This window comes from Sinocyclocheilus grahami, unplaced genomic scaffold (assembly GCF_001515645.1).
Source record: "Sinocyclocheilus grahami isolate Dianchi unplaced genomic scaffold, SAMN03320097.WGS_v1.1 scaffold248.1, whole genome shotgun sequence".
Taxonomy (NCBI): Eukaryota; Metazoa; Chordata; class Actinopteri; order Cypriniformes; family Cyprinidae; genus Sinocyclocheilus; species Sinocyclocheilus grahami.
The window spans coordinates 490,117-500,197 of NW_015505427.1; the positions used below are offsets into that span (position 1 = coordinate 490,117).

General features: G+C 45.7%; 1 protein-coding gene across 1 annotated transcript; it reads right to left on the minus strand.

Moving 5' to 3' along the window:
- Positions 1 to 8,476: 8,476 nt before the first annotated feature.
- rpa3 (replication protein A3) lies at positions 8,477 to 9,547 on the minus strand. Its single transcript, XM_016289484.1, has 4 exons — positions 9,278 to 9,547; positions 8,975 to 9,049; positions 8,780 to 8,888; positions 8,477 to 8,694 (listed from the first exon to the last, which is right to left on the minus strand). The coding sequence occupies exons 1-4, from the start codon at positions 9,374 to 9,376 to the stop codon at positions 8,612 to 8,614; spliced, it is 366 nt and encodes a 121-aa protein (XP_016144970.1). The 5' UTR covers positions 9,377 to 9,547; the 3' UTR covers positions 8,477 to 8,611.
- Between the last annotated feature and the right edge of the window lie 534 nt (positions 9,548 to 10,081).

Genomic DNA, 10,081 nt, shown 5'->3' on the forward strand with positions numbered 1-10,081 from the left:
ACCCCCTTCATGTCCCGGCTAATGGCTGACCTCTGCCGGCTGCTGCGGGTGAAGCAGTTGAGGACCACGGTCTACCATCCCCAGACCGACGGACTGGTCGAACGCTTCAATCAAACACTCAAGCAGATGTTGAGACGGGTGGTCTCAGAGGATAAACGCGACTGGGACCTGATGCTCCCCTATGTCCTTTTCGGGATCCGTGAAGTCCCGCAGGCCTCAACTGGCTTCACCCCCTTCGAGCTCCTCTTTGGCTGGCAACCCCGCGGCCTCCTGGATGTGGCGAAGGAAGCCTGGGAGCAGCAGCCGGCAGCCCATCGCTCTGTCATCGAGCATGTAAAACAGATGAGGGAAAGGATCGACCGGGTCATGCCATTAGTGCAGGAACACCTGACGAAGGTGCAGCATTCTGTCACAGATCCAGGAGGGTGAGGAGCATCCAGTCATCTACATCAGCAGGAAGCTGATCCCGCCCGAAAGGAACTACGCCGCGGTGGAGAAGGAGGCCCTAGCCGTCAAGTGGGCAGTCCTGGAGCTGTGGTACTACCTCCTGGGCCAGAAGTTCACCCTGGTCACGGACCACGCACCCCTTCAGTGGATGGCCCGCGCCAAGGATACCAATGCCAGGGTGACCCGATGGTTCCTCGCGCTCCAGGACTTCCACTTTGAAGTACGTCATCGGGCTGGAGCCGCGAACGTCAACGCGGATGGCCTCTCTCGGATCTGGGCAGCTTTCGCAGGTCTGTCAGGGGTCACTCCCCACCCCCCTTCTATCTCTCCCCTACTATCTCATATCGTTATCAGGACCAGGACGACGCTTAGGTGGGGGGAGTGTGATGAGCGTCCCGAAGCTTCATTAGCGTCGCCCTGGAAACAAGCGAGGAGCACCTGGCCATCATCATCACAGGCTGATCGGTCACAGCTGCACCTGATGAGGTGCAGCTGTGCTAGCATTTTTAAGTAACTTTTTTTTTCAGTGTGATAAGACAAAGCCATATGGAAAGTATTTTACTGATGATACCATAATTTACCCTGTAATTTACTCTATTTGCTGACAGTATGAGAATGACATGTTAATATCTTCTACAAATTGTTTCTGGTTGAGTTTGACAAGTTAGTTTTAAAAGAATGTGACAGTTCCTCTCAGCTGCTCTACTTTACATCCCATTTTTCATTTTTAATCATTTTAGCTCTTTCATAGAGTGGCCAAATTGAAGTAAATTCCAAATCTGCTGCCCGGGGCACATCAATGGGAGTCATGACAAGGAAAAACGAATGGAGTGGCGTTTTAATCATTCTGTGCCTTTAAGCGCAAGAACCAACCGCAGAATGAGCTTCGACTTTGCGCGTTGTGAACTTTAGGTGTTCAGTGTAAACAAAAAATGTGAAATGATATGTGACTTCAAAGTGCTGCAGAGATTTGCTGTTGCACGGTGCTAAAAGACAGTTTAACGGCCCTGGGAACTTACATGTGTGACCACAGGCTACGAAAGGTTTCTTGAAGCCATTGTGCGTGGGTGATTTGTTAAACATGTCAGAAGATGATATGCAGAAGCCTTCCCGCGGCAGTGAGTACATCCATGGAGCAAAAAGATCTGATGAAAACACTTAAACCCAAGATGAGCCAAAAAAAGGCTATTTTAAAAGGAAGCCACACTACGTGTCAGATACGTTCTGTCAGCATGTTGTGTATCTTATTTAAAGGTCAAGGTGATGTCAACTTCACTGTCAATGGCATGTGGCAGTAATATGTTTTACTTAAGGTCATGAACTTCAAACAGGTTTGCACATATTTGGTGAGGGGCACTTGATGAAGTAATAAAAAAAATCTTTAAAATGCATAAAGAAGACTATTATTAAACAAAGCAGATGAGCACAATTTTTGACATTTAAGCTGATAAATACATTTTTGTAAGAAGGATTCATATACATTTCTTTTATTGTGCAAAAGTCTTGTATTTTCGCCAACAAATAAATGGTTTTAAGTCAGTTATTTCTATCTTTTGCTGTAGGAAATATCAGTTCCCTTTCGATACTACACTCGTACTGCGTCTTGCTAGAAGTATTAGGGGAAAAGCCTTTTTTTCTCCGGAACTGAAGCCTTTTTACATTCACGCAGTGAAACTGCACGGCCATTGGTTCGTGCAGTGTATTAAAAACGAACCAATGGCTAGGCAGCGGAGCTGCACGAACTTATGGCGACAAAGCCCGCCAAAGCCTGCCAAAGCCCGCAAGAATGGGCAGGGCATCTGGCTATAGAAGCGGGCGTTCGCCACAGGATTCTTTGATTTCTTCTCCTTCAGTGATGACTCTACGTCTGTACGCTGTTCCGAAGCCGCTCGCCGTTGACACGCCATCACAGCTGGAATCGGGACCTCTCAGCACGCCTGACCTGCTTCTCCGCTGCTTCAGCGACGCAGCAGTTCCGGTCCTTTTCCCCTGCCACCATCTGGCGATACTAAAAGAGCTACTAAAAGAGCCTGGCATTGTTGCAAATGCCACGTCGTTACTGCGGTTCGTGCAGGTCTCCCCTGCACGCCGATGATGGCCACACGGAGTGCATTTCTTGCTTGGGGAAATCCCATGCGGAAGCTGCGCTCACGGGAACTATTTGTTCTCACTATGAGAACTTCAGTCTCGCCTCTCTCCGCTCACGGATCGCTTTCTTTTCAGAGAGCGGCTCTGCCCCTCGCACCCTTCCATTTTCTTCCTCCCAGGGATCTGTGAGGAAAAAACAGCGGAGCAGAGGACTCGAGTGACTGGCTGCAAGCGAGCTCACGTTGGCCCAGATCCCGCGTGCCTCGCTCTCGCCCCAGAGAGAGTATTCTCCCATCCTTTTCTCCCAGTCTGATCAGCGTCCCTCTGCTGGTGCGAGTGACCTGATCTCATTTGGGGGAAGTGAGGACGAGCTGCTTGATGACAGCATGTCATCAGCAGCATCGGATGCAGAGGAGCTGTTGGGCTCGGTGACTGACCACACCCCCTCGCCATCGTCCGCGCCCAGCGCCACCAAAGACGGGATGGATGCCGAGCTTCTCCGTATCCTCTCCAAAGCGATCGAAGAGCTGGGTTTAGAGTGGTCTCTGCCAGAGGAGCCCTCCCACAGTCATCTGGATGAGTGGTTCCTGCCGGGGTGCCGCCAGGCCCCTCATCAGCGTTCCTCTCCGTTCTTCCCGGAGGTCCATGACGAGCTCACCAGATTGTGGCGCGTTCCCTACTCCGCCCGTCTCCGTACTTCTTCTTCATCCACCCTCACTTCCATCGACGGCGCTGAAGAAAAAGGGTACGATAAGCCACCTCCCCTAGATGAGTCAGTGGCCGCGCACCTCTGACCGCCCACGGCCATCGGCTGGAGAGCAAAGGCCGCTCACCCGTCCAAGCCATGTAGGACCACTTCAGCTCTCGCTGGACGCGCCTACACTTAAGCTGGACAGGCGGCTTCGGCTCTTCATTCAATGGCGGTCCTCCAGGTCTTTCAGGCTAAGATCCTCGCATCCTACGATGAGTCTGGCCTGGACTCCGCGACCCTCAGGGAGCTGAGGAGCGCAACCGACCTTGTTCTGCACGCCACGAAGACCACCACTCAGGCGATCGGGAGATCGATGGCCAGTACCTGCCGCCCCCGCCGTTCAGCCCGCTAAAGTGCAGCAGACGCGGGGACACTCTCGCTTGGCCAAACGCTACCCTCTTCCTAAGTGCCAGGGACCCTGACCCAAGATTGCATTGGACCCGGCACCTCAGTCGTCATCCTGATCTGCGAGACAGGAAGAGGACGGGGCCAGATCTCACTACGGCCGGACCGCCCCTCAAGCAGCCTCTCTTAGACCTCTTGCCTCTCGTCCCTCATTTCTCAGAGGGAAATGTGTTTTGTGCAAACAACGGGTCCGTTTATTAATGGGTACACTGTTATAGCGGGAAAAATAAAACACAAACAATTTCAAAAAGAGAGCAAACTTCCTCTTCCATTACTCACAAGTGTTCTGCCCTCGTGCGGCCAGTCACTCGAGTTAATTCAACCCCTCGCCGGCAGGCCATCAAAGACCCGGAGTGTCGAGATGGGTTATGGGGATAATAAAACGAGGATATTCACTCCAATTCGCTCGAAGACCCCCGCGCTTCAGCGGCGTGGTCCCCACCTTAGTGCAAAGCAAGGACGCTCACGTCCTGCACTCAGAGGTGATGAATCTGCTGGCAAAAGGAGCTGTGGAAAAGGTTCCTCCAGTCCAGAGCGAGTCAGGCTTCTACAGCCGTTACTTCCTCATCCCCAAAAAAGATGGTGGCCTCTAGCCAATCCTCAATCTCAGACACCTGAATCACGCCCTCATGAAAAGGTTGTTCAGGAAGATTACACTGAAACAGATCCATGCGCAAATTCGCTCAGGAGACTGGTTCTTTTCTTTGGACCTGAAGGATGCATACTTTCACATCCAGATAGCCCCCCCCATCACAGTCGATTCTTGAGATTCGCGTTCAAGGGAGTGGCTTTTCAATACACGGTCCTTCCCTTTGGGCTGTCCCTGGCCCCCCGCACTTTTACGAAGTGCATGGACACGGCTCTCTCCCCTCTTAGACAGATGGGAATCCGCATTCTCAACTACCTCGACGACTGGCTCATTCTGGTCCAGTTGGAGGCAGAATTAATATCACATAGGACCCTCCTCCTCAGCCACCTGAAGTGCCTGGGACTCAGGGTAAATTTTGCCAAGAGCACGTTGTTCCCCAGCCAGTCAATGTCCCCTCAGGGGAGTGGACGCTCCATCTGCAGACGGTTCAGAGGATCTGGGAGATCTTCGGCAAGGCCGAGGTGGACCTTTTCGCCTCAGAAGACAACTCTCACTGCCCAATTTATTTCTCAAAGTCCAGGGACGCGTTAGCCCACGATTGGCCCAACCTCCTTCTTTATGCTTTTCCCCTGATCGCCCTGATCCCACAGGAAATCAGACGAGTAAGGGAACAAAAACACAAGGTTCTCCTGGTGGCCCCCCTTTGGATGAACCAGCTGTGGCTATCAGAGCTAACTCAGCTGTTGATAGTGGCCCCTTGGCAAGCAAACGGGACAATATGGCGACAACAGCCCGACCTATGGGCCCTGTACCTCTGGCCGCTCGACGGGAGCCTTCAAGCCTCCCAGAGCAAGTCTTAAACACAATTTTAGAGGCTAGAGCCCTGCCTACGAGATGCCTCTATGCCTTGAAGTGGTCTTTTTTCTCCGCTTGGTGTCTAAACCGCGGCAAAGACCCTCATACTTCCGATTTGAAAGAGGGATTGTCATTTCTGCAAGAGCTGCTGGATAAGGGACGCTCCCCATCCATGCTTAAAGTCTATGTGGCGGCTATAGCGGCCACTCATGCCCCTATTGCGGGCCAATGGGTGGGCAGAAACAGCGCGGTCATCCGCTTCCTAAGGGGTGCCATGAGGCTGAATTCGCCTCGTCCCCCTACTGTCCCTTCATGGGATCTACCCACTGTGCTGAGGGCCCTGAAGGGCCCCGCTTTCGAGCCAGCCGCTACAGTCTGCCAACATTCGGGCCCTATCGCTGAAGACTGCTCTGCTTGTAGCACTGGCATCAGTAAAGTGAATAGGGGACCTGCAGGCGCTCTCCATTAGCCCTGCCTGCCTGGAATTCGGGCCTAACGACATTAAAGTTGTCCTGAAACCAAGGCATGGTTACGTACCTAAGGTGCTCTCCACTCTGTTCAGAGCACAGGTCATTACGCTCTCCACGTTTCCTCCCTCTGAAGAGGACAGAGAGTTATCTCTGCTCTGCCCCGTCAGAGCTCTGAGAATCTATATTGAGCAGTCCTCCCCTTATAGGCGGTCGGAACAGCTCTTTGTCAGCTTCGGTAACCGCATCAAAGGGCTTCCGGTCATGAAGCAAAGACTCTCTAGATCAGGGGTGGGCAAACTTGGCCCTTCCAGGCCACTTTCCTTCAGAGTTTAGCTCCAACCCTAATCAAACACACCTGAACCAGCTAATCATTATCTTCAAGACTACTAGAAGGCTACATGCAGGTCAGTTTTATCAGGGTTGGATCAAATCTCTGCAGGAAAGTGGCCTGGAAGGGCCAAGTTTGCCCATCACTGCTCTAGATGGATAGTAGACTCCATCAGACTAAATCCAGAAGAACTGTGGCAACATCTCCATGATGCTTCAAGAAACCTACCTGCAAAGATACAGTACTGTTAAAAGTTTTAGGCACTTGTGTAAAAATGCTGTAAAATGAGGATGCTGTCAAAAATAATGTCATAAATTGATTTCATGTATCAATTAACGTCTATTAACTAAATTAAATCAACATTTGTTGTGATCATACTTTGTGTTTAAAGCAGCTTTTGCCCTCGGTGTAGTTTTTCAGGTAGCTTTGCAGGTAGGTTTCGTCAAGCATCTTGGAGACGTTGCCACAGTTCTTCTGAATTTGGTCTGTCTCCCTTTTTTCTGATTCTTCATGTCATTCCAAATTAATGTTTGTAAATGTAATCTGATATTTCCTACTCACACACTACAGCAAAGGATAGAATTAGCTGGCTTAAAACCTAATATGATGTTACTCTTTTCCAGTATATTAATTTGGTCAATTCTTTACATATTTCTCCACATACTAAGCTAGCTATCCTGCCACACTCCTGTGTGAACTTGCAACAATATGGCAGCTGCTTGACCTCAGGCAACTCCTCACCACACCAGTGAGCACTACAAAGGGCACCTATTGATCATCATATAAATACTACAATATCTGAATGCATCTTTTATTCTAATGGCGTTTATCTTGATGGAGATGGTTTGTCTTGTCATAAACATATGGGAGTTACTCAACATGGTAACGAGTGACTGCTTGAGGTATTTGGGTCATTCACCCCCTTCTGACACTTTTACTGATTGATGAATTTTGTAATGGTACACGTTTTTTCCCATAGAAATATTAGCCTCCCTCACATTATTAAAGAAGAACATTCCAGGATTCTTGTTTTAGTTTCCCATGAGTGTGTGGAGTGTCCTCTGCTCACTGTTGTATAAGACCATATTTTCCAAATAATGTTAGTTAGGCTATCTGAAAATAGTCTGTCCCTTTGCTTCTGGCCAATATACGAGTCCATAATAATAATCCATAATAATTCTTCCTCCAGTGGAAAAGGTCCATCCCTGTTGTCCTCTCACATCAAAATCCACCCACATATTAGTCTAACGCGTTTTATAATTTTTTTTGGTTTGTAAACAGTGCTTGATCTATGCATACTTCTCTCCTCATTCAGACTTTTTCAGTGTAGAAAGCAATATTATGCACAGAGGCATTAGCCAAAAGCAACAGTTTAAAGCTAGAACGTCTTAATGATGGATTTGTTTCTTACCATCAGTTTTTCTCTTCTCAAGATGTTAATTGATGGATTGGAGCAGTGTGGATTATTGTGATGTTTTTATCAGCTGGTTGGACTCTCATTCTGATGGCACCCATTCACTGCAGAGCATCCACCATTAAGACGCAAATGATGTAATGCTAAATCTCTCCAAATCCACTCAGATTAAGAAACAAACTCATCTACTTCTTGGATAGACTGAGGGTTAGTACATTTTTATCTGGTTTTCATTCATGAGTTATTTACATTTATAGGTTTATTGTGTAGAAGAAATCTTTAATGAAAAAGTGCATTTTAATTCTTAAAGCCTTCTCTTGGTTTTAGAAAACTCGGAAGTCACAATCTGTCAGATACCTGACCGCTTAAGTTTTCCACTTTATTGCCATCTAGTGGAAGTATATATAAGCAAACAGAACTGAGATACTTGTGTGAAAAATGACCGAACTAAATGAGCTTGGTGGCACTTTCAGAAAATGATAGGAGACAAGCATAAATAAAATGATCTTGAAATAAAAATAGTCATTCTTTGAATGTAGGATGTGGAATATGTCCGTAGACCAACCTCATATATTGCTTTTTTCAATAAAAGTCGAAAAAACGGATTACTTTCTGCCAATACGATATTTGTAATGTGCATAATAACTTGTCTTAATAGGCTTGTCTGGCAGTTATATGATAAAGAAAACTGCCCATATAAACACAAAACTACATCATAACACGCCTATCATTTAAACGTGATTTTTCTTAGAATAAAAAAAAAAACATCTGAAGACAAACCTTGCATATCACCTCACTTTTTGTATTTGTGTACATAGTCGATGTGAATTTAAACATGTAAACCTTATTTAGAAACAAACACATCAGAAAAATGTTCACTTCAGTTGGAAATATATATTTAAGAAATCAAAGTTTTCTGTACTTCATCTGTAAGATCTAACACACCAACTCCTCATAATAATTCAATTAGGTGGCTTAATGAAGGCAAATCCATTTTAGTTGCGAGATTAAATTAGTTATCTTGAGAGATTTTACAGATGAATTACAGAAAACGTTTGATTTCTTAAATTTTGCCTCATAATCATGCTTTGCTTCATGCATACCGTAAAACGGTAAATTAATTCCAAAGTTTGTCAATGTAACCGAGGGTTTTAAGGTTTTATTTCAAGTAACAAAAACAAAACAATGTTTACATATTTTGTTTTTACAAACACAGAAAATATCTATTACACAGAAACTGTAAAAGGTTAATAAAAGGTGCAGTTTAACCACTTAATGACACCTCAAATGGGTAATGCTGGGGGAAATCATGGAGAACTTTCAGGCCTTCATTGTACAGCTCCAGATCTGCAAAACAAATGAAAAAAGGTTTGCATCCCAGTGAATGCAATGACGCAAAAATAAAACTCAGAGTCAATCTAATAATGGGTACCAAAAGAGATTTTGTCCTCTCGATACTGAGTATATGAAACAGCCATAATTGTTCCTTTGTTCGACACCATCCCAATAACCTCCACAATCCCACTCAGCTCTTCATCCAGCTAAACGGGGCAGAAGAAAGAGTACCTCCTTAATAACGAGCAATAAGCCCCACAGAAAGCTGCAGCATACTGATCTGATCACTCACAGGATCATTGAGCTCCACCGATGCAGACTTTCCTTCTCCATCTGACAGCGTAAGAGCCTTTCCTGATGGATGCACCTGTCAATACACAACCATACTGTTACTGCATTATGAATATGCATAATAATATTGAATAATATGAAAATAATTGGCTCGTTATATGATTCTGAATACTATTTAAAAACACTCCTGTCACATATCATTCACCTTCTACAGTTAGAAGGTTCAGTACGCAGTAAATGCACTAACAAATGTTCGTTTTTAATACTGTGAGGCTGTGTGTGTTGGTAGTAAACTATAGTTGACCTTTTCCAAGCGTCCGACGAAGCTGACTGGTCGACCGATGTACTGAGCCAACATCGACGCATTGATTCTGGGTTTCGGAGACTCGTAAACGCCTGTCATTGTGGAGGTTTATGGCAAATTATACAAAACAAATTTAATTCTGAAAGCACTCACAACCAGTCGAGACTAACTCCAGAATCGCGGGAAAATTGAGAGCAAGGGACGTATTCCCCGATGACACCGTGTTTCCGTTGCGTCAGAGAAACATGCCAGAGATAAATGAGCTGTTGACTATAGTTCCTAGTTGTGGTCAGCCCTAAACATTTCCGCGAATCGGTTCTTTTGGACACTTGAAATTATTATTATTATTATTTGTGTTTGTGTTGCAAGTCAAATGATCAGTAAACAGTATAATTAAAAGTATATCAATATACAATTAGGAAAAGAGAGCAAACATGAACAACTTCAAAGCTTTACAGAGACCTAGTGCGTTTCGCTTTACTATTTTTCCAATCAAGAAGTAACTACACTGTAAAAAAAAATCCGTACAATTTACGGTAAAAAAATGGCAGCTCTGGTTGCTGGAATTTTACCGTAACAAATACGGTAGCAGCGTTTTAGGTTTTACGGTTTTAACTTACATTTACAGTAAAATACCGTAATTTCAATAACTGATATAATGTTAATATACCAACCTATTGAAGTACTGAAATCTGTTTTGTACCTTTGTAACACACTGATAACCACCAAATGCAGGAGGCGATGAGAACGTCACATGATGAACCAAAGCCTATCACAAGCAGCTTTTAAATAATAACATATATA

What these genes read in the sequence shown, in the direction of transcription:
- rpa3 (XM_016289484.1), bottom strand. Translation starts at nt 9,376, where the DNA reads ATGACAGGCGTTTACGAGTCTCCGAAACCCAGAATCAATGCGTCGATG. An exon ending in TCGTCGGACGCTTGGAAAAG is followed by an intron (nt 9,050 to 9,277) that starts GTCAACTATAGT and finishes GTGTATTGACAG; the next exon opens with GTGCATCCATCAGGAAAGGC. An exon ending in CGGTGGAGCTCAATGATCCT is followed by an intron (nt 8,889 to 8,974) that starts GTGAGTGATCAG and finishes TGCCCCGTTTAG; the next exon opens with CTGGATGAAGAGCTGAGTGG.